This window comes from Vipera ursinii, assembly GCF_947247035.1.
Source record: "Vipera ursinii genome assembly, chromosome: 5".
Classification (NCBI taxonomy): domain Eukaryota; kingdom Metazoa; phylum Chordata; class Lepidosauria; order Squamata; family Viperidae; genus Vipera; species Vipera ursinii.
The window spans coordinates 49,310,272-49,333,949 of NC_139518.1; the positions used below are offsets into that span (position 1 = coordinate 49,310,272).

General features: G+C 38.9%; 1 protein-coding gene across 1 annotated transcript in view; it reads left to right on the top strand.

Moving 5' to 3' along the window:
* The window catches only part of LOC310640779 (VPS10 domain-containing receptor SorCS3-like), a gene marked incomplete at its 3' end in the record, with an annotated part of 510,250 nt that overhangs the window by 304,588 nt on the left and 181,984 nt on the right, over nucleotides 1-23,678 (top strand). The window contains exon 5 of the mRNA XM_083363297.1: nucleotides 16,841-16,914. Within this exon, the coding sequence (XP_083219423.1) occupies nucleotides 16,841-16,914 (74 nt within the window). The remainder of the gene's footprint in view (nucleotides 1-16,840; nucleotides 16,915-23,678) is intronic.

Here is a 23,678-nt window from a genome sequence, read left to right on the forward strand (position 1 = left end):
GCTGGAAAGACAAGAAATAACAGCTAATCAATTCAGGGAACCACCGAGGATGATATAACAAGATGAAGTAAAGCAAAGCCCTGAAACAAACAGAAAACCAGAATTGGGAAGTGAGGTGAAAAGAAATGAACATAAAATGCTAGAGTAAGAGTGAGAAACGTTGCATAAAGGATAAAAAAAGACTTTTTTTATTTTAAAAAATAAGTTTTATTAGTTTTTCAATTTACAATCTATATATTTAGAAAGCATCATGATACCTGGACAGTCAATCAGTTGAGTAACAGAGTTTTCAATACATATTTCGGGCTACATTATCATAACATCCTTCTCTATTTCCCTCAACATTCAATACAACGTATTTAAACTAACAAATTTTTAGGAATAGCATGGTCAATTAAAGAAGATTTTGTCAATCCAATTTCAATAAGGTATATCCATATCCTGTTATTAAATATTATCTAATTTTGATGTTAATTATAGTATCCAAGTTTAACCTTTAACATCCCAAATAGTATCCACAACCCAAAGTTCCCTTATCTTATTACACCAAAAATTGTATCATCTAACATACACCCAATAGTTAAACAGCTAGCTTCTACCTAATAAACATTGTTTGTTTCATATCCTAAAACATCACAAGTTACTAATCGAAGAGTCTATATTTATCAATCTACTTCTACTTATACATAATAAAAAATTTATCATCAGATATAGGGTCCATAAGCCAAATTTCCATTATATCAATATATAAATTTATAATATTTGGAATAAGCTTAATAAGTACTTAAACACATTTTAATTCTATCTCACGAATATTTTCTATTTCAGATCCTAATAAGTCACTAATTACTAACAGAATGACCTATGATAATTCTCTAGGGATTCATTTTTAAAATCTAACTCTAGGTTTCTTTTTTTGCCAGTCGGGTTTCCAGACCCAGGGCTTTAAATTGCCAAGTAGGTCTTCCTTTGCTCACATGCATATTATTTGCACCAGAGGAGGCCATCCAACCATCAACAATGTACAAAGATCGAACCATTTATAGTCATTATATTGTTGCCATGTTGATTCCATTCTCTTTATTTGCTCTAACATCTCTGTCTGCAATTCAGTCTGGATTCTTCTTGCATCTGGGTTGATCTGTTTTGAGTAGAAAATCTTATCCAGTTTTATAGTTAGTAGTTGACTGTCCAAGCTTTCCACAGGTTGTCTTTGTTGGTCTTCGGCGTCCTCTATGTTGGCACCACTATCTTGCATGTAGTGTACTTCTGAAATTGTAGGCTCTTTAAAGAGGGTCAAAAGTTGAGTATTAAGTTTTTCCCTTGTTTGTTGTTGGTCTTTAGGATTGTCTGTCATAGTAGTAGTTCCTTGTACTTTAAAAATTGTAGGTTCTTTGAGTAAAGTCAGGTTTTGGATATTAGTTTTTTAAGCACTTTGTTGTTGTTGCTTATATCCCTCTGTCTCAATAGTAGTATCTTCCAATTTTGTTATATTCTGAAGTGTAAATTCTTTAGTTGCAGTCTGGGTTTCAATTTGTAAATTAAGGTTGGCATGTAAATTATTAAATCTGGAGACAGACATCTCAGTGACTCTATAGATTGTTTCAAGTATAAGGTTATAGTCAAGTGAGGTTTGTGGCTGATCCTTCTCCATTTTGTAGTATTTATAAATAGTCCTTAGTGGAGGCTATTTTTCAAACAAAAATCAGTAAGCGTCCACCTCCACAAGTCTAAGCCAAATTCCTCTCCAGCTGTTTCAGGTTTATATCTCAACGCCAAGGTTAGCCCAAAATGTAAGCTAATATGTTTGCCAGTAGTATTCACTTTCTCTAACAGACTTAGCTACTACTTCAAATCCTTTTCAGACAGAGTCTTTTCATTTATTTCTTTTTTTTATTCCTTTTTTAGACTAATAGGTAGAATAGTCCATTTCTTTAAATATAGGAAATTTGGGCCAAAACTAGAAAGGCAGTAAGTCCAATTAATAAGTATCCTTTAGTACAAGGCTTTTTCCCCTCTCCCAATGTAGACAAAGGCTGCTATTAAGGAGGGTGGGGAAAAAAACAAAGATCCCTTCCCTCTCTCCTCACAAGGGAAAGCAAATTCAGTAAGTTTTTGACAGGCAAAGTAGATGATTAGGAAAAGAAGAAGGCAATTCTTCCCAGTTTTCAAGTGCTTTCAAGTGCTTTGTTGTGCTTTTGGCTTCGGCAGGAAACAGCTAAACGATGGGCCATCCTTTTTTCTTCAGTTCGGAGAGTAGCTCCAAGCCGACAGAGGGCTGCCACCCTTCTACCACCAACTGGAGAGACCTCTTCCCCACTCGTTGCCTCTCCAGGGCAACTTTCAACCCCTTTCCAGGGTGCCCCCAATGAACAAATCCAGGCAACACGAGGTGTGATTCCCTTGCACATCTGGCCGCACCGAGATCCAGAACCGGAAGCCTAAGGATAAAAAAGACTTTTGAAAACTTAGGAACAATGCGTTAGCAAGAGAGGCTCTCAATATGCATGTTTTAGCAGTGGAATTTTTTTTTTGTATGGGAAAAGAACAGAAAATTCTTTTCCACGTATTTACAAACCAACACTATTTTCATTTATTAGACATTGAAAACCTCATCGCAGCTGATATCAAAATGTTCACTATGCTACATGAATTGATTAACAAACAGGGAATGCAAATCACAGCAGCCAGACAATGCAGTTATACTGCATTCCTATCCATGCAAAAACAAAGATTTCATGCATGGCATTTAGCACTCTCAAAAGCAAACAACAAAATAAACCCTTGAGCATTTCGGGAAAGATACTGGACTGCCAAAATACCCTCTTGTTTAGTTTAGAAGAAATTGTAAAACCACCTCTGCAAGAAAATGAAGAAGTAATCATTCTGGCCAAAGGGATTCACTTATTCTGCAAACCCCCCACATTTTTATTTGGAGAGTAGCTGCAGAACAATTACTTTTTCTGTTCTAGAAGAACCAAAAATAAATTGGTTCAGTCATTTTATGGAGAGAACAGTGAGAGTTCAGGTGGTCTACAGCCAATCTGGGAGTGGCACAAATATCATGTGAAAAAGTATTCTAAATTGGAAACTTAGTTTCTATTGTGGCTGGAGAAAGAAAGAGAAAGGTTCACACAATAGAAGTTGTAATGATTTTTTTCCCTAAAAATAAGTATGTAATAGTTTAAAATTTTTTAAAAAAATCTGAATGGAATAGAGTACCTGGAAACCTGGAAAGGAAAAAAAATACCTGGAAAGTATTTACTCAAAACATTTTCTAACCCATTGCCAGTTGGGTACATAATCAGACCTCATAGAGCATGATTATCAGCTTGAAACATTCACAAACAGCTGGGCCAGAGACAGTTGAAGTAATAACTCATTTATCATCTGTGTAAATTGACTTTGCTCCAAATTTAGGATGGATTATGGAATGATACATTCACATCACTTCAGTGTTGGTTAATCTTGTCTAAAATATGTGAGCTGATGCATAATAAGCATGATGTAAAATGGTGGCGTGAAATGGTAGTATAAATAGCATAGAATGATTAATGTCAGTAAGGGAACTAAATTATTCCATTTGTCAACTTAAAAGCAAGTACAAGCTGCCATGATCAGACAGAATAAGAAGCAAGAGTTACTGGGTCAGGTATAGCCAAAGGAATGGGAGATTCTTCATATTCCCAAATAGAATCTACTGTTACAATATTTTTATTTGATTTTTTTTTAAAAAATATGCTTATAGTAATTCTAAATTACTATAATTAATTTATAGTATTAATTAGAATTAATTACTAAAAATTTAAAAAAATAGGATCAATAATTAAAATAATATCTACAAGATGTACATTTTAATCTGTGAACTGTTCAGAGTTGCTACGAGTCGGGTGGCATGTAAAAATATGGCAAGCATAAAAAAGAGGGCTAGTTAGCAGGGACAGAAGTTGAATTAGCAGGGACAAAAGAAACTCTTCTGATGAGTGTATGTATGGATTATACGGAAGGCGTTTTCTCAGGTATCTGAGGCACATGCTAAATTCTACTAGCCACCAATCATATCATATGTCCTTACTGCTTCATTTTGCACTTATATCCACATTGACTCAATCAAGAGTCACTATTTAGGAGAATATAACTTTCATGTGCTGTTTGATTATATCTATTTACATGGTACTGCTAGCTAGATTTTATTATGTCAGTGCTCGTTCTTTTTTTTTTTTTGTTTAGGCAGAAAACAGTGTATGTCATTGCTGAAACTCCAGCTAATCTGTTTGAGCAGCATGTTATAAGCTGCCATTTCTTTATATATAATTTTGTAAGAATAATCCTATGGTTTTGCCCATTGTATATTTTTATTTTATTTTCTTAGAGAATCGGTTATATGAGCTTAGACCACGGGTCGGCAACCCGCGGCTCCGGAGCCGCATGCGGCTCTTTGAGCCGTCTCCTGCGGCTCCCAGTCGCCTGGTGCGCGCGCACCTCTCCGAACGGGTGGAGGTGCGCGCGCAGCTCTCCAAACCTTCAAGGCGGCGCTTGACCCAAAGAAGCGGGAACTGGAGGGGCCACGATTTCCCCTCCAGAGGAAGAAGGCGCTGGATGCGGCCGGCTCCGCGGGGAAGGGGGAGCGGCGGCGGGGGCAACGGAAAAGCTGCAGAAACGGTAGGAGAGATGCTGACTGGCGGCGGCCTCGGAGGAGGCGGAGGGGGAGGAGGGAAGGGTGACCCGGCGGGGGGGGTGAGCCAGAAGGAAAAGGGAAACTCATCCCGCAGAGCGGTTGCGAAAAGAGGGAGGAGATAAGCCAGCCTGGTACCTGGATCCGCTTCCTGTGTCTCCTCCGCTCTGCCATGATGTCCCCGTTTTGGTCTCCTGGTGAAGTGGGGCTGAGCCGGAAAAGGGGGATGGGGAGACCGAGGGAGGGAGGAAGGAAGAGAGAGAGAGACGGAGCCAGCGGGCTCACGAGGGGCAGCAACCTTGCGAGAGGCCGAGAGGCCGCGCGCAAGCCATTAGGACGCGCACGAGCCCTTGGGGAGGCAGGGCGGGAGCGCGGTCCGGCCGCTGGGCTTCCTTTCCCTCTTGTCCGCATTGCTGCAAGGAATTGCGTTGTTTGGGGAATTTGTTGAATTGGAGCCATGGGCTAGTCGTGGTTAAGGCACTTGTAGGCGAAGCAAATCACAAAAGCCCCCAAATCCTTCTAAATGCAGCCCACGGGCGAGCTTCCCAAGTTGTTTTAATTTAGTTTGCACGTGGCAATAGAAATAAGCTTTTTTCCTCCTCAGCGGATCGGTGCGGTGAAGAGGCTGGGCTTCCTTCGGGGGGCCTTTCATTCCTGTACAAGGGGAAGGGGAACTCTCTGTGCTTTTGTGTGTGTGTGTGTGTGTGTGTGTGTGTGTGTGTGTGTGGCCCATCTGCAAAGCTGCCGAGAAAGGAGAAGCGGGATACTGGTTGGGTGGGGGAGCGGCAAAAGCGGGGGGGGAGAGAGAGAAACGGCTCCGCCTTTGGTTCCCCCTCCTAAAGCACAGGGGCGCTAGAGAAAGTTTGGAGTTGGGTAAGGAAGCGCAAAATTCAGGAAGGAAAGCGGGGCGGCGGGCGAACGGGAGACCTGCCGACGTTTGGGGAGGTGCACGCCGGGGAAAAGGCTGGGAGAGGAGGGGGTCTGGGCTGGGGGGGAGGGATGGGGTGGGGGAGAAGGAGGCTTCCCGGGCTGGGGGGGAAGCAGAAGCGAGGGATCAAGACTCCTCCCGCTTGGCTGCTGCCGCCGCCGCCACCACTCCTACGGCCGCCGCCACCTGCTCTCTCGGCTGGTTGCTTTCTGCTTCTCTCACCTGCCCTGCCCCCCCGCCTGCCCTCCTTCCTGCCTTCCTTCCCTCCGCCTCGCCTTCCCCGCTCCCGCGTTTTCCCTCTCCCCGCCTCGGATTCGGGGTGATTCCCCGGGAGAGGGCGATGGGATTCCAGCAAGCTTTCAAGCCTTCTCGGCGGTCTCCGGCACGGCTCAGGAAGCGTTTCTGTGCCGCCCGGCCGGAGCCTTTGCCTCCTTCCCTCCCCCAAGCGAGGCGTCCTTTTTCAAGTTGCAAAACCAAGCGGGGTGAAGCGGGCTGTCGGGAAAGACATTGCCGCCTCCTCCTCCTCCAGCGGCGACACCTCCGGTCGGGCCCTGGTGGCGGAGGAGGCAGTGGCAGAGGCGGCCGCAGCACCGGCAGCCTTCCTAGCAGCGGCAGAGGCGGCGGCGGAGGAGGAGGAGGCGGCGGCTGCAGAGGCAGCTTCCTGGCGGTCTTCTTCCTCTTGGCTTCCTGCCTCTCTGCCCGCGGTGCAAGCTCGGATGTTACGGGGCTGGCCGGCCCGGACTGGGTCGGGCGAGTCGATCACCTCCTCCTCCTCCTTCTCCCGCTCCCTCTCCTCTCCAGGATGACCCTCCTGAATGTCTTTCCCGACAGCCCGCTTCACCCCGCTTGGTTTAGCAACTTGAAAAAGGACGCCTCGCTTGGGGGAGGGAAGGAGGCAAAGGCTCCGGCCGGGCGGCACAGAAACGCTTCCTGAGCTGTGCCAGAGACCGCCGAGAAGGCTTGAAAGCTTGCTGGAATCCCATCGCCCTCTCCCGGGGAATCACCCCGAATCCGAGGCGGGGAGAGGGAAAACGCGGGAGCGGGGAAGGCGAGGCGGAGGGAAGGAAGGCAGGAAGGAGGGCAGGCGGGGGGCAGGGCAGGTGAGAGAAGCAGAAAGCAACCAGCCGAGAGAGCAGGTGGCGGCGGCCGTAGGAGTGGTGGCGGCGGCGGCAGCAGCCAAGCGGGAGGAGTCCTGATCCCTCGCTTCTGCCTCCCCCCCAGCCCGGACCCCCTCCTCTCCCAGCCTTTTCCCCGGCGTGCACTTCCCCAAACCTCCCCAAATGTCGGCAGGTCTCCCGTTCGCCCGCCGCCCCGCTTTCCTTCCTGAATTTTGCGCTTCCTTACCCAACTCCAAACTCCGCCGGCAGAGGCTCGATCTGCCGTTCTGCAAGCCTCCGCCGCCGGTTAATACCCTGTATTCAGCTCTGGGAAGTGGGAGGGAGGGGGAGTTTGGGGGGAGGGGGAGCTCCACGGTGCAAAAATAAAGCCCTGCCGCTCTTCGCGTTGCTTGCCCGACTGGCTGTCACGGGACCAGCCCTGCCCCCATCCACCTCCAGTATGGATGGCTCTGCCAAAAGAAAAGCAGCCGAAGCAAGTCTCCCATTGAGAGAATGGGGCGGCGGCGGCTTGCAAAACGGCGGATCCAGCCTCTGCCGGCGGCAGAGGCTGGATCTGCGCTCTGCAAGCCTCTGCCGCCAGCAGAGGCTCGATCCGCCATTCTGCAAGCTGCAAGCGTGTCTGCCGGCAGAGGCTGGATCCGCCTTTTGCAAGCCTCCGCCGCCCCATTCTCTCAATGGGAGGCTTGCTTCGGCTGCTTTTCTTTTGGCAGAGGCCGCAGAGCCATCCATACTGGAGGTGGATGGGGGCAGGGCTGGTGCACGTTTTGCCTTGTTTTGCGCATGCGCGTGCGTGCATGCACGCGCGTGCACATTTTGCAGCTCCCACTTTTTTGTGTTTGTGACGGAACCGGTTCTGAGTGGCTCTTTGCCTTTTTCCGGTTGCCGACCCCTGGCTTAGACCCTGCCCCATGGTTTATTGGGTTTCTATAACATGGTTGACCAGGGATGAGTAACAATTTCATAATTATTTGGTACAGCTTTGGGTTCATCTGCCATTCTATTGCCCAGTACTGTCTGGGCTAGCTGGTTTACATAATATTCTGGATTTTTAATTGTATAGTCAGTTGTATTGTGTGTGAAGATGGTTTTAATGCCATTTGGAGAAGAGACCTACATATGTAGAATTGGAAGTGCGTAAAGTTTAAAATGTACTATTATTGTCCCCCTCCTAAACAGTTGTTGTTGTTAGTTGCGAAGTCGTGTCCGACCCATCACGACCCCATGGACAACATTCCTCCAGGCCTTCCTGTCCTCTACCATCTTCTGGAGTCCATTTAGGCTCATGCCTACTGCTTCAGTGACTCCATCCAGCCACCTCATTCTCTGTCATCCCCTTCTTCTCTTGCCCTCAACCTTTCCCAGCATTAGGCTCTTCTCCAGTGAGTCCTTCCTTCTCATTAGGTGGCCAAAGTATTCTAAAGAGCAGTCAGGGTTGATCTCCTCTAGGACTGACCGGTTTGATTGCCTTGCAGTCCAAGGGACTCACAGGAGTCTTCTCCAGCACCATAGTTCAAATGCCTCAATTCTTTGGCTCTCAGCCTTTCTTATGGTCCAACTTTCACAGCCATACATTGCAACTGAAAAGACCATAACCTTGACTATACGCACTTTTGTTGGCAGGGCGATGTCTCTGCTTTTTAGTGTGCTGTCTAGATTTGCCATGGCTTTCCTCCCCAGAAGCAAGCGTCTTTTAATTTCTTGGCTGCAGTCCCCATCTGCAGTGATCTTGGAGCCCAGGAAAATAAAATCTGTCACTACCTCCATTTCTTCCCCATCTATTTGCCAGGAATTGAAAGGGCCGGATGCCATGATCTTGGTTTTCTTAATGTTTAGTTTCAACCCAACTTTTGCACTCTCTTTCTTCACTCGCACTGCCGAGGCTCCAGCCGACCCGGCGTGCACGTGTGCAGATGCGCAGCTCCCAGCAGGCCGCCGTCGCCGCTGCTGCCGTTGAGGTGCAGACGCGGCTCGCCTCCAGTCGAGGACGTCGGGACACGGCGTAGGACAGGCAGGGGCGCAGAGATGAGGCGCCAGTGAGTGTCGAGCCCGCGGGGCGCGACATGCCACCCCTCCTACCAGGGCCCCTCCTGCAGGGGAAGACACAAGAGGTAAGCAGCTGTCCACCTGGCTCGCGGCTTCCACCCGTCCCCCCCTTGGTTTGAGTGGTATCATCTGCATATGATAAATATTATCATATTTATACTTATATTATCATATAAATATTAATAAATAAATATCGTAGGTTGTTGATATTTTTTCCGGCAATCATAATTTCAGCTTTTGATTCATCTAGCCCTGCCTTTCTCATGATGTGCTCTGCATATAAGTTAAATAGGCAGGGTGACAGTATACAGCCTTGCCAGACTCCTTTCCCAATTTTGAACCAATGAGTGGTTCCGTGTCCAGTTCTCACTGTTGCTTCTTGACCTGCATATAGGTTTCTCAAGAGACAAATAAGATGGTCTGGTACTCCCATCTCTTTAAGAACTTGCCACAGTTTGTTGTGATCCACACAATCAAATGCTTTAGGATAGTCAATGAAGCAGAAATAGATGTAAACAGTACAGGGGTAATAATTGCTTGAATCATATAGTATAGATTCCCTATTACAACTGCTAGGCCTGAAAGGATTTGGAAAACACTAGAGGATTATTTTTGCTTCCCTGGAATAAGAAATCTCTGCAGCCAAACTTGCTGAAGAATTGGCTCAACTCTGTGTAAGCTTACTACTAATCTGTTATAGCAGAAATGACAATGGCAGTGACAAGTTGCTGCTGTAGCAATACTGGCATGAACCTCTCATTTTTAAGTTCAGTATGTTCAGATTTTGAGATAATGACTTATTCTGAGCAATGCCTTATTGAAAGAAGCTAGAATGCTTCATGTCAGAATTTCAAGTAGTCATCATAACCTGCTTTCATTCCTTCATTCTGCCTACCAGCTGATTGTAATTATCTTTTTAAGACTGCTATTTATTTTAAATATATATTGTAATTACACAGATCTGAATATTGTCAAAAAGAGGCAAACCATTAAATAAACTCAATAATTAAAACTATTGTACATAGTTGTCATTAGAGAACAATATAACTTTATCATAACAAATACAAATTACTATAATAAGAAAATGATTAACTACAGAAACTTTTTATCCAGCATAACGTATTTTTGTTTTGTTTTTGACACTTACTGTTAAAAAAAATTAGAAATAATGACTGAATTAAATACCATTTTTAAAACTTGTACAAAGCCTTCTCTGAACTGACAAGATTAATCATATAGAACAAATTCCATATTATTGTCATCCACTTGATTAAAAAATGAGTATCTTGCTGCTTCTGATTATAGGTGTTATGACATCCTAGTCCCAGCTGAATATTCTTGTAACACAATTGCAATTTTATAGCACTGAAAGTGTCAAGACTAACTTGGACTTACTTGATTAGGACAGCAGAAATGCAGAGAACATAAATAAGAATCTAGCATCAACAGACACAATGAAATCTAGAGATAAAAATTCTAAAAAGATAACATTTCAAAACAACTTCAAACTCCTTTTTTACAACCCCGTAATTCCTTAAGTCAGGATAAAGTGGAGCTGACTGGATATAACTAAGCGTTTACTGGCTGGAGTTCACAGAAACTATTTCTTCTTTGCACCCTAGTGTAGAGAAATGAGGGACGCAGAGGCTCATTGGGTTAGGACACTGAGCTTGTCAATCAGAAGGTCGGCAGTTTGGCGGGTCGAATCCCGAGTACCGCGTAGCAGAGTGAGCGCCTGTTACTCATCCCAGCTTCTGCCCACCTAGCAGTTTGAAAGCACCTAAAAATGCAAGTAGAAAAATAGGGACCACTACAGTGGGAAGGTAACAGCATTCCGTGTGCCTTTGGCATCTAGTCATGCCGGCCACATGACCACGGAGACGTCCTCGGCCAAGCGCTGGCTCTTCGGCTTTGAAACGGAGATGAGCACCGGCCCCTAGAGTCGGAAACGACTAGCATGCATGTGCGGGGGAACCTTTACCTTTACCTATAGAGAAACATCTGCAGCTACTTAGGATTGAACTTTCAATCTTCCACGCGAGAAGTGAGAGTCTTCATCACTAGGCTACCACACTGCTCATTTCAAGACATTAAACATTTATAATCAGATCATGCACAAATTCTGACAAGTTATTTTTGCTTGCTCAGAATGTTAATGATGCCATCGCTTGGAATATCACTACCACTAGTATAACTGTAAAAGGGAGTAAATTGTAGTGGACATTGCAGAAAATTCCACCTTTAGGACCTTTAAGAAATCAAGACTCCACTGGTTCTTGCCAGCAGAATAAAAGGGGAAAAAATCTTTTTAAATATAATTCCTGACCAAATCCAGTATACTTTCTTGTTTCTGTTTTGAGCATCTGTTTTGAGTTATGATAGTTGAAATAACCACATTTTGGAACTTTTGCAGAAACTGGAAAGGCGTTTCAAATGCTGCATTTGGCTTTTTGAGATCAGGGAAATCTTAACTTTAGAGAATGAACCTGAAAATAATCTTGTTAACTTATAATTACTCAACTAGTTCCCATAATTTACATCCTTAGTCTTCAAAATTTTGCATCTTGTTTAATATTCAATAAAACAAAGTATTTTAAACTATTAGTTAGGATAATCTTCAATCATTGCCATTTTCCTGATATTAATATTATATACAGTACATTTACTATATTTTCTGTTTTATAAAAATAATGTTTTTATGAATAGTTTTCTTTCTCATTACCAGAAACTGTAAGTTCAAAACTTGTATATTCTTTTTAAAGTACCCTTTTCCAAATCACAGTTACAATAAATGCAGTCTGAATACTGAAAATATAACCTCTACTTTCATCAATCATCTCAATTAAATTGCCAAATGGTCTCCTTATTTTATTTACCAAGCATTACCCTTACCAAGTATTAATACCATTAATCTGTACTGTATTCCTTATTCTGGATATGTTATATTTATGATATATTCCATCCTATTTTTATTATAAAACCTTGCAGTCCAATGAAAAGACTGAACTACCATTTTTAAATACAATTGCAAAGAGAATATAATATTTCTGTAATGGGAATTAATTTAAGCCTTTCCCAGTGCAGTGGCATAATACATTTCCTTGAATTTAGAATCTATTTCTTAGTAATTTCTTTTTTCCCCCCTCATGATTTAACATAGGAGGATGACAGTATTCAGAGCTGAAAATGAAAATGAGAAAATGCTGCTATAGTAGCATAAGCTATTCCATGTGGTAGTGTATCTATTCTCATGTTAAAAAAATAGTGTATTTTGTCACTGAAATATGTTATTTGTAATGTCATCTTGAAAGACACTGGACTTCTTATCAAAATGATACACACAAATCACAATAAACCAGATTGCTTTCCTTTATACTTCATAGCAATTGACTGCAAATGACTTTATTTCCTTTGGCTGCATTTGACATCTCCTATGGGTCCCACAAGCAAGGGAATTCCACATTTATGCTCAAAGAACCCTTTCGTTTAGTGGTTTACTTTAAATAATACGTAATTGACCTTTCTGTTTATATGCATGATTAATAGCATGCAGGCGGTGATGAATCAAAGGTGGAATAAGGGGATCTTTTTCCTCTCCCTCTTAAGAATAACACAGTATAACAGTGGCTTTTCTCGATCATCTAATTTCCATAGAAATTCATAGTCAAATGAAGTCAAATCAACCTTTGTTGTCAAAGTACAACATGTGTACAATGAGATTGGCTAACCCTCCCTTTGTGCACCCCCCCACAACTCACATTGGCAACAAAACCACCATCTTGTTACACCATGTGAGCTAATTGCACAATGTGCCGGCCCCACAAGTTATCATACATGGAGTTATTTCCCATTCAGGAGCCTGACAGCCCATAGATAGAAACTGTTCTTCAGCCTGTTGGTGTGGCTGGCTATACTTCTGTATCTCCTACCTGATGGTAGGAGAGTAAAGAGGTACTGACCAGGGTGTGAGTCGTTACTGAGAATTTTCCTCACTCTTCCATGGCAGCGGGCCCTGGCGATGTCATCTAGTGGTATCAGAGAACAGCCCAAGATGTTTTGTGCTGTGCTCACCACCCTTTGTAATATCTTCCTATCCACGGCAGTCAGGCCAGCATACCAAACCACAATACAGTGTGATAGGATGCTCTCTATAATAGACCAGTAAAAGAAGGTCATCAGTCATTGTTCTACCCTGTTCTTTCGCAAGACCCTGAGGAAGTGGAGTCTCTGTTGGGCCTCTGATTGCTAGAAAGGGAAAGAAGTCAAGCGCTATCAAATGAATAGCCTCCTTAACTCTGTGAATTCGCCTAAAAACTACAAGTTCCGTTGAATCCTTTTCCCATGAATCATCCTGAAATCAAATTTCATTAATTTATTTATTTTTTTAAAAACCCTCCCACTCCACCACCACCAGAATTATTGAGTTCCCACAATGATAGACAGGATGCTTTTGAACAAGTAACTGTAGAAAAACTTTGTAGAAAAGAAGAGTTATGTAACACATTATTGCCAAATGTTATTATGACCCCTTAAGTCTCAGGTTTCACATACCACAACAATTGGTTCTTTCTTTCCAGTGATACCTGAAGAACTTTGAATGGGTAAAAGTATTTTTTTTTACACTTAACATATCCCAAACTATCCAATCATACTTTTTTTTGGAGAAATTTGCTTGTGGCCAATCTAAAGCATTAATACTGACCTTTAAAGTCTTAAGTCATTTGGAACCATCCCTTTTCCTTTGACCAAGGTATTTTTGACGATAGCATTCGCTCTTTGCAAACATAAAGTCTTGACTCTAATTATTGTTTTTTTAAAAAATTTGGGTGAATTGTTGAACATTTTTGCCCAAATATATACCCACCATCCTTATTCAATAACAATGGAAATTGGGGTTGGGCTGATAAAAGTTGTAAACCAACATATCTAAGGGTAGTTGTAGTTGTTGGAAGCCATAGTGAATAAATATACAGAATGGTCATTATTAAAGTTAGACAACAGGGCGGTTTAGGTTTTAATATTATTAGCAAATTTAGGTAACAAGGGTATCAGCTTTATAGATTTGTAATTTTTATAATTTATTTTTATAGATTAATTCTATATGATAGCCTCTTTTTCAAGATAAGTAGAAAGCAACATGGGTGTATATTTCTTGAAGAGGTCTTGCTTTCAGCTCTCTGGAAGTCTATTTGCTACAATCATTTGCCAAGGACATTCCTATACCTAGATGGCTTTAGGTATTCCAGTCTGGACCTGCTATTTTTCATATTGAACATGGTGTTTCTTGTGGACAATTTAGGATAGTCAGAGAAGGAGTCTTACCTAACTGATGCAGGAGAATTGCTATGGCACCTTTAATTATAGGGTATGTGTAATGTATTGGGTTTTTGCTTGATTCATGTAACTGTTTAAATACTGTTTAAATACTGCATTAACGGTTGCTCATTGGTGTGTATGTGTAACAACTACTGACCAAGCCAGACTTGTTGTCTCCAGGACTATCATTGGTAGATTTGGGGCGGGAATGGCTTCCTTCAAATCTATTGGCCACCACCTAGTGGCCAACCGTATTAATAGCTGCACAGCAGCCACTGTTTCAGTTCTGTTCTGCTTGACTTCAATAAAGCATGTTACTGTTTGGAACCCTTTTTCTCACTTATTGCCTTCAATGAACCAAGTACACAACAGTATGTATTGTGTGTTTGTGTGTGAGTTTTCAGTAGGTTGATTTGCATTTCACATTTGCTGGCTTCAAGGGGTGCTAGACCCTGGCTTCTGCAGTCACTTTATCTGCCACATTTTCAAGCTGATTTTAACTACATTATGCATACTTTAATATAACTATTTTTATTCTGACTAAAATCTAACTTTAATCTATAAAACAATTGAAGAAGAAAAAATGGAGTAAGCCTTACATCTACACATCTACACAGCTAGATCCCTCTCTGAAATTTCATCTTTTTAAGAACACTTATTTAGCAACTTATCTGCCGAGTGCATTGTGTGCACACTAGGACAAGTAAACTGTGTAGATGGCATTTTAGTTTTGCTCAAACGCTGCTTTGCTTGGCTAGATAGCAACTACATTATCCCAGAAAAACTGGGTGTATATTCCCTAATGTTGTCACTGTTTGGGGGATGCTGTGCTTTGCCTTTCTTTGCCGTTGGTTGCTATTTTAATAAAACACACTTGGAAAGTACATAACGGAATCTGAATATGTGCCTTTAAGAAAGCTGAAGATGGAAGGTTGGAGGGGGTTGCTTTTAGCTGGGACTACAGAGACATTCTGGCATTCTCTGATATGTTGTGATGTGTAATCGCTGTCAGAGCATTTAATTTTTCAGCACCAGTGTTGCCATGGAGGCTATAAATTATGTCTTGTTTTTGTGCCATTTCTTCTTGTGTGTTCCTCCTTTCACACATTATAAATTGAATAATATTTAGAATAATATTGGCATATCCCAGATATGGTATAATTGGTATCTTGTTTTACTTTACTTTTAATGCTTTTATATCCTATTTCTAACTAACAAATGATTGATGTGCCCAAATAGATTACAGTTTAAATCCAAAATGTATTCATATCTTAAACAAATAAGCTAAATCTCCATTCAAAATAAATGCAGGATAAATTCAAACATATTGACTAAATTCTTTCATCATGCTTGAAAGCAACAAAACAATTCCCTTCCAACTGGAAATAGAAGTAAAGGTTTAATTCTTAATTATGATGAGTAATTATGATTTCCCCAGAAGAGTATTATAACCAAGACTGTAAGGCTGGGCATTGTACTAGCTAGTAAAAGTGGTTAAGATCAACATATGATATATAAAACAGAAAATTCTAGAAATGCCTATACAGGGAACTAAAAGAAAGTATCTTTGATAATATAATATTTATTTTACTGTGCCTAATTGTAGAGCTGGCCCTACAGTGCAAGTATTTCCAGGAAAATGAAAGATAGACATTCTAACATTCTAATTTTTTGTCCAGATTTTATATTGTTCCCTGGTAATATTCTTTTTCTGATTATATTTATACCTAATGTTACTTTAAAACTTTCTCAGATTGCTGACATTGCTTTCTGTGTTTGGCCTGAAAAAATTGAGTATTCATTGTTTAATATCAGTTTGGTTTCAGAAACACCAGATGAGATAAATAGGACATAGAATAACACCAGCAGGATTTTATTTAATGAAATTGGGAGTTGATTATAACAGTGAACTTAATAATAAATTTTCAAAACAAATTCTCTGAATATCAGTTATAATAATGAAAGCTCTAAATACAATGTCTGATTGCCTTTATTACTAAATTTCAAATGTAGGTAAAGTACTCAGTACATATCTATTTGACCCTTGCAGTGGGATTTTTTTCAAGAAAAGAAGTTCAGTAGAAAATTTATTTCAACATTATCCATGTGCAACTTCCAGCCTGTTATTAAATGACAAGAAAATGACAGATTTATTCTTGCCAGTTTGGTCTAGTGGTTAAGGCACCAAGCTAAAAACCCAGAGACTATGAATTCTAGTTCTGCCTGAGGCATGAAAGCTGACTGAGTGACTTTGGGCCAGTCACTGTCTCTCAGCCTATGATGCCAGGCTTGAGTGACAAGCCAGCCAGTCAATTCTGTTCGCAACCAGCACTTAGTTCATGTGAAAAAAAGCAGATCCTGCACTTGTGGGAAAACATTAAGAAGAAAAAAAATCTATCCATTATACATTCTCTCTCTTTCTCCCTATACACATACAAACACACACAAAATTTGTGTAGTCTTTTTAAATATAAATTTTCTTTACAGTGGAATTGGTTTCATCATGGCCACCAAAATAAATTTTTGTTCTGCTTCTTTATTTGTTTTTTTTTTAAATTTGCCGATCTACCCTAAATAAGTCCTGGTATTCAATTCTACAACCAGACTTAATTTTTTGAAAATCAGCCAAGGTCATCTAGATGTAGCGCTTTAGCAGGACCTAAGGGACAGTAAAATATATTGTCACTTTTGTTGCAGTGGACTAACACTAAGTCTGCCATAGTTATAGTTTTACTTAATTTGGTTCTTAATATCTTACAGCTGTACAGTTCTATGGATTTTGGAAGGAGATGGCAGATCATGCATGAACGGATCACACCAAACCGATTTTATTGGTGAGTTCCTTGCCTTGTATTAAAACTGCATATCCATGTATGACATATTAGAATTCTATAATATTGCATAGAAGATTTTTTTGCAATACATTGTCCTGTTAGTTTATTTTATCCAGGACAGGAAGGGAGAGGTGTCTCTATTAAGTTTCCTTTTTTTAAAAAAAATAATAAAAGTGTTTTATTGATTTTTTTACAATAACAATCCTTAGTGCCTGATGTACAGCCAGTGGTGGAATTCAGCCAGTTCGCACCACTTTGCCAGAACCGGTAGCTAATTTTTTCTTGCCCAGGCCCAGAATGGACATCTGGAAGTGGCATCCACACAGAGAACCAGTTGTTCACATATTTGAATCCCACCACTGTGTACAGTGTGTTGTCTTGGTTCACAAATTTTAAAAAAAACCCACAATCATTAATAGTTAATTAACAATAATAATTAATATACTTCCATAATTAGTATATTGATTAATAGTATATTTCTTTGATCTTCTCTTCTCCCAATAGTATTATCCTTCAACCTTAAACAAGTATAATTTTTAATATTTTCAATGCATAAATGATTAAATATGAACATTTTCTTCCATGTTTGTACCAACAATAATAGCGTCCATATGTGACATATTTTTTCTTATCAACTTGTGTTATTTTTATAGAAATCAGCTTATTGGTTCATCATATATTCTATTTTCATAAATCTTGTTTAAGCTTAATTTCTCGTTACTATTCGAACAATTCTTATCAGTCATATTTTTTTTCAGTATTTAACATCGAAATATCCAAATTTTCCATTTTAATACATCATCCCAATGTTTTCATATTTCATATAAAAATACTACTGTATACTGCTATCTATCTTATGACATCTACCTATACCATTTTTTCTGATCAGTTTATATTTTACTTATATTTGTAAATGTTAATTTGTTAAATCACTATATATCCTTTTTTTCAAAGTTGTTATTTAAGCTTAATTTCCGCTTAATATTTCAATCATTTCTTAATCCTAATTCTCTTCAAACTTAATTTATCTTTGAAATTCAAACTTTTTATTCACATACATCATCCCAATATTTTTACATTTTATATATTATCAAAAGTACTATATTACTTATATCTCTTATCCCTTTTATTGTAAGGCCCCTTTATAGCCAAAGTTTTCTGTTCATTTAACATATTCAAACAAGTGTTTGCTCGTGTAATAATCCATCTGGTAGGGCGAATCATATATCTTGAAACTGTCTCTGGCCTTCCTCTTTTGCCAAATAGCTTTCCAAATTGATATTTTCTGCTTGCCAGGAAGTTCTTGTATTTTTGTAAATGTTGTTGGGAGTCAAGAACACAGAGTACATAAAATATATGCCTTTTGCCTCCCAAACAATGATTCTCCTAGCAGTGTCCATTTTGTTAAGTCTTCTTTCTTATCCTCAGGTTTATTTTGATGTTATAATGAATAAGGTATCTTTTCCATTTTTGTTGTTATGTCCAAGTCTTGTAACTTTTTTCCTGTTTGTATTAAATTATAATTCTCTTCATTTGTAGTTTTGCTGATTAAGTCATTTTTTTCTAGTTTATGTTCTGTTGTCTGATTTGTTTGTTCATTTTTGTCTAACATTTTCTGAGTATTTTTTGGTTGTGAGTTTAGATTAGAAATGTGCTCATTTATGTCATCAAAGTTGTGTTTAATCTCCTCTTGGTTTAAAATTATTGTCATTTGTATCTGTCGTAACATTACATAAATTTCCTGTTAGAGAATATTTGTCTTGTCTTGAAATGTTGTTTCTGGAGGTCTTTGATATTCCAGGCTGAGTCCTCCAGGAGTAGATATTAAATGTGGTTATCTGTCATTTTTTGATAAGTACACCATATCCATGTTATCTCCCCCTTTCAAATAATCCATCATCCATGCCATAGTCTCTGTAATTACCAGCCAAAAGTCAAAATCCAAATAGTCCAGTTTTGTATAGTTCTTATCTTTATATATAGTTTTTTATAATCCACTGTATTTCCAATTGTCAAGGCTTGTCAACCAGTCAAAATTGCAGTTCAGTATATTCAGCCACCTTGAATCCTTCCTGTAAATCCCCCACTAAAAGATTAGTCATTTTTTTTCTTTTTCTGTAAACAATTCTTGAGTTTAGATATCAGAATATTTCTTTTCCTTCAGACACTTTCTAATCTTATAGCTGGCCCAGTGTGTACTCTTTTCTTTGTTCCCAGCAGCTGTCTTCTTAAAGGTTATTAGAGTTCAAGGGAACAGATTTTTCTTTGTTTCTGGGCATTGTTGTTAATGTGCTATGTTATAATTCTCTACTAGGTGTCAGTAGTTGTCTGTTTTCAAGCTTTTTCAGGCAAGAAATTATTCTTATTGTTGTTTTTTTTAATAATTTCATCAAGACCCTTTAAAGTATAACAGGAACTGGAAAAGAACTCAGAAGAAAAGGATCTTATCCTTTTGAAAGGTGTTTAGGTCAGGGCAATAGGTTCATGATGGGGTGGGAGGGAATCTGGACTGCTAGTTTGTCTGGCCTGGTGTTTTTAGAGATATATCAGCAAAATCAAGAAGGGTGGGATATTGGAAACAGCATTGGTATTAAATAAGCATCAACAAATAGAGGGCAGGCCCCTGCTAATAGTCTCTTCCTTTCAGGAAGAGGCTTAACTAAAGACAAAGTGATAAAAATGGTGACCCCTTTAAATTGAAATTGATATTTTAATGTCAGATCAGTTGATTTATTTACTAAATTTATAGTATTTCATATAAATCCAGAATTTGGATGCTGGAAGAGAAGGCAGTTTATTTCTGCCAATTTTGTGGGATGGAAATCTAGGTTTGAAGGTCAAGGAAGTCTACCTGAATATTCTATATTGCATTTTGCCAATTTGGAACATATGTTCTTTAACTGGATGGTTAATACTACAAAGGTTTATTGGTTCCCCCCCCTGTCCTACCATCTAGTAGTTTAAAGGGAATTTGGTGATACATGTAGGCTTTTTATCTCAACATAAATGCAAAGAAACTAGTAGCAATGCTTCATATGTATTAGAAATAGAGGTGACTGAACTGGTGTTTCACTGTCCTGTCTGACATCTCTTCCCAAGCTAGCTGGGGTAACTTGGGTAATGCAATTGGATTGTCATATTTTTTTTTCTTGTCTGATTTCCACTTATGAGTGGCTTAAGAAGTCTTGTCTTAAGGGATGGCTTAAGAGGTCTTGCTTATACAAATACTAGGCTTTCCAATCTAGTATTTGTGTGACAAATGTTGGGTTTGAATTTCTGTTTGAATGAAGTTAATGATTTGAAGTATGACTTCATTTTCCTGCACAGATTACTCCTTCATCAGATTTATACAGAAGACCAATATAAACCTCTATAATGTTAGGACTGATGAAAATGATCTGATGGATCTGGATGATTTCCTGAATGTGTTTGGGGAATTATCCACATAATTGCTCAGCTGTACTGTTGTTACCAATTTTAATTTTATTGCTATTTTTTAATTTGAATTTTAAAATATATATTTTACTTTCTCTTAAATGTTATTAGCTGGCTTAACATTGCCAGGCTTTGAGTTTGGCTTATTTTAATAAGCTATTATTACGAGGTAGGTAAAATGAGGACCCAGATTGTTGGGGGCAATAAGCTGACTTTGTAATAATGCCGCTTTGGGGGGGGGGGCGAAAGCCCTAATAAGCAGGCATATACATAGAATGAAGGCTATTGCTAAGCACATTGATTTGTGCTTTAAATTGTAAGCCGCCCTGAGTCTTCGGAGAAGGGTGGGATATAAATGGGATTAAAATAAATAAATAAATAAATAAATTAACCAAAGAATGTGTTGACAAACCATGATTAATTAAAAAAGAGGATTCTTTTGATCTCCTGTGGCTACAAGAAGCAAGGGAAGAGAGTGCATTACAAAACAGAGGCTTGTGCATTATCTTCAAGTGTAACCAATGTGTAAAATGGTTTGAAATGTCATGAATTTTATTGCATTTCCAGATTTATTGGGAGTAACACTAGGGTTTGAATGACAAGATTAAATACAATTGCTTAATCCAGTTAAGAGTCTGATTTTTTTTTATGTTTAATTTTATTGTTTAGCAAATAGTGCTACAAAACATCTGGGAGCGTCCCTGTCTCTGACTTTAAAGAGTTCTCATATTTAGCAGATTGAGTAGAATGCACGCTGTATACTAAACATGGTTTCTTATCATGGCAAAACAGACAAGACTTTTCTCTACTTATTTTAAATGTGAGTCATTTTGTATAGTTCAGTAACATTCCATTAAAGATAAGGAGATTCTTCTTTTATGCCTTTTCCCATTGGAAATTAACTAACTCTTTTAAGATGACTATACATCAGCGGCTATATGAGGCAGAATCTATTCTCAGCAAGAAGAGAGAATTGAAACTCCTGCTCTTTTGTTTCCTGGGATTCCCGAGAGTCTCATCTTTAGAAGAAGCTTAGTTTAATTTTGCCGTTATTAAGCAGAGGAGACATGAGGTTACAGAAGAATTTCAAATACACAGACCATGATATACCATTGTTCTTTAAATAAAGTAGGTTATTTGAGTTGCAATCAAATACTTTTCCCTCTAACATAACAGGTTTTGCCAGTAATAAGATCAGTTGAGTTTTCTTGCTGTACTTACAATAACTGGGCAAGTTTAATGCAGTTGCATTATTTGGACTTTATAGGAAATTAATTAATGATTTGCTGGATAAAAGCTTTCTTTTTATAAAAGGTATGTGCATGTCTTATTCATAGATTAGGGTGCAGAATCATTAATTGTTGCTTCAAGTTTCATCTTTGCCCTAAGAAATTGTGACTCCAGAAATAATGCTTACATATTGTATCTGTGAACAAGTGTCCTATCATGCCATTTTCACTGTTTTAAGTTGGCATACTATCAGGCAAAGTTCTTTTAAATAATGGTTTTCCATCTCAAATAAGTACCATTAATTTTATTTCTTTTTAAAAATGTTCAGTATTTAATTTGAAATACAACAATCTGTTCAGAAACAAACAAAAAGTATGCAAGGATAATATAGAATCTCTGTAGGAAAGTGAACTATGTACAGGAAGTAGTAGAGTCCATTTTGGTAAATAACTCTCACTACTCTAATTGGGAGGCTCTAGATAAGGAAATATAAAGCTAGTTATGCTTGGAATTAGAGTTCAATGTGATTTTGAAATGACATGAAATTGTAACCTTCATATTCACCCAGATTGTTTAAATTTATCAAATTTCTAAGTCATTCAACATTACTCTCCTTTGTAACAATACCAAAAGTGCTATCATATTCTATGAATTAAAGGGTATGCAATCACATCTCAGATACATGGCTTAAATCTATTTACATGTATTACATGAAAAACAAATGATTAAAAAAGCATGACATCTAATTCCTTAAACTGGAAGATTGAATTAGTGAAGAATACAAGGATGATTGGTGGTTCTGAATATGGAATAGACCACCATCATGTGTAGATAAAGAAAGATATTGTACAATGTTTAGGAAAAACGATTAAAAAGAGGTAGTCAGAAAGATAAGGAAGAGAAAATTAAAAGAGGGAAACATTTTTTTTAAAAAAAAAAAACAATTTTGGAAATGGGTAGAAAAAGCTGAACAAGGAACTTCTAACCAAGTAATAAGAAGTAAAAATGAAAGTGAGAAAATGATTTGAGATTAAACTTGAGTGAGGGAATGATGGAAAAAGTATTTTAGTGATCTGTATGGGATTGATAGTGACATATCAAATAATGAAATAAAAACAAATGGTATCAATGTTAATGTCTACAAAAACCTAATGAAAAGTAAGTCATAAATGATGTGACAACTGAAAATTGGTGATGCTGCAGCTATAACTGGGGAACTGTTAAAATATGGATGTTGCTTGTTTATAGAATGGCTGTACAACATATTTAATGTGTGCATGAAGACTGAATCTGACAGCTCACTGAATGCTCTTATAGTAGGTATAAATGCAAAACCAGAGGGGCATTGGTTTGTTCAATGTGCCTGAGAATATGTTTGTAAAAATTTTATTTGGAAAGTATCAGTGGTGATAATGAACAAAAATTTGGGAAATTCAGAAAATTTATTAAGCTTGTTGATTTATACAATATGGAATTGAAGGTAGATTGCTGCATGCACTTCGAGTACTATATGATGGAAATGAAATGGAAAACTTAATGAATCAATTATAACTGAGCTTGCAGTAACAAAATATTGTTGTTTAACGTCTGGATACATAAAAGTATAAGAGATGTTTATGGTGACATTAGAGCTGTGTTGGTTGGAACAGAAATATGTATGCACTCTGGACAATGCCATGATTTTGGTTGAGTAACCAAATGTTTTGCTGAAAATGTTAGATACATTGTATTATGCAATGAGGAATATGGATTGGACCATTAATGTATAAAAGATTGAGGAACTTGTGTTTGGCAATAAAAATGAGTATACATGTGAAACTCAAAAAATTAGAATATCGTGCAAAAGTTCATTTATTTCAGTAATGCAACTTAAAAGGGGAAACAAATATATGAGATAGACTCATTACATGCAAAGCAAGATAGTTCAAGCCGTGATTTGTCATAATTGTGATGATTATGGCATACAGCTCATGAAAACCCCAAATCCACAATCTCAGAAAATTAGAATATTGTGAAAAGGTGCAATATTCTAGGCTCAAAGTGTCCCACTCTAATCAGCTAATGAAGCCATAACACCTGCAAAGGGTTCCTGAGCCTTT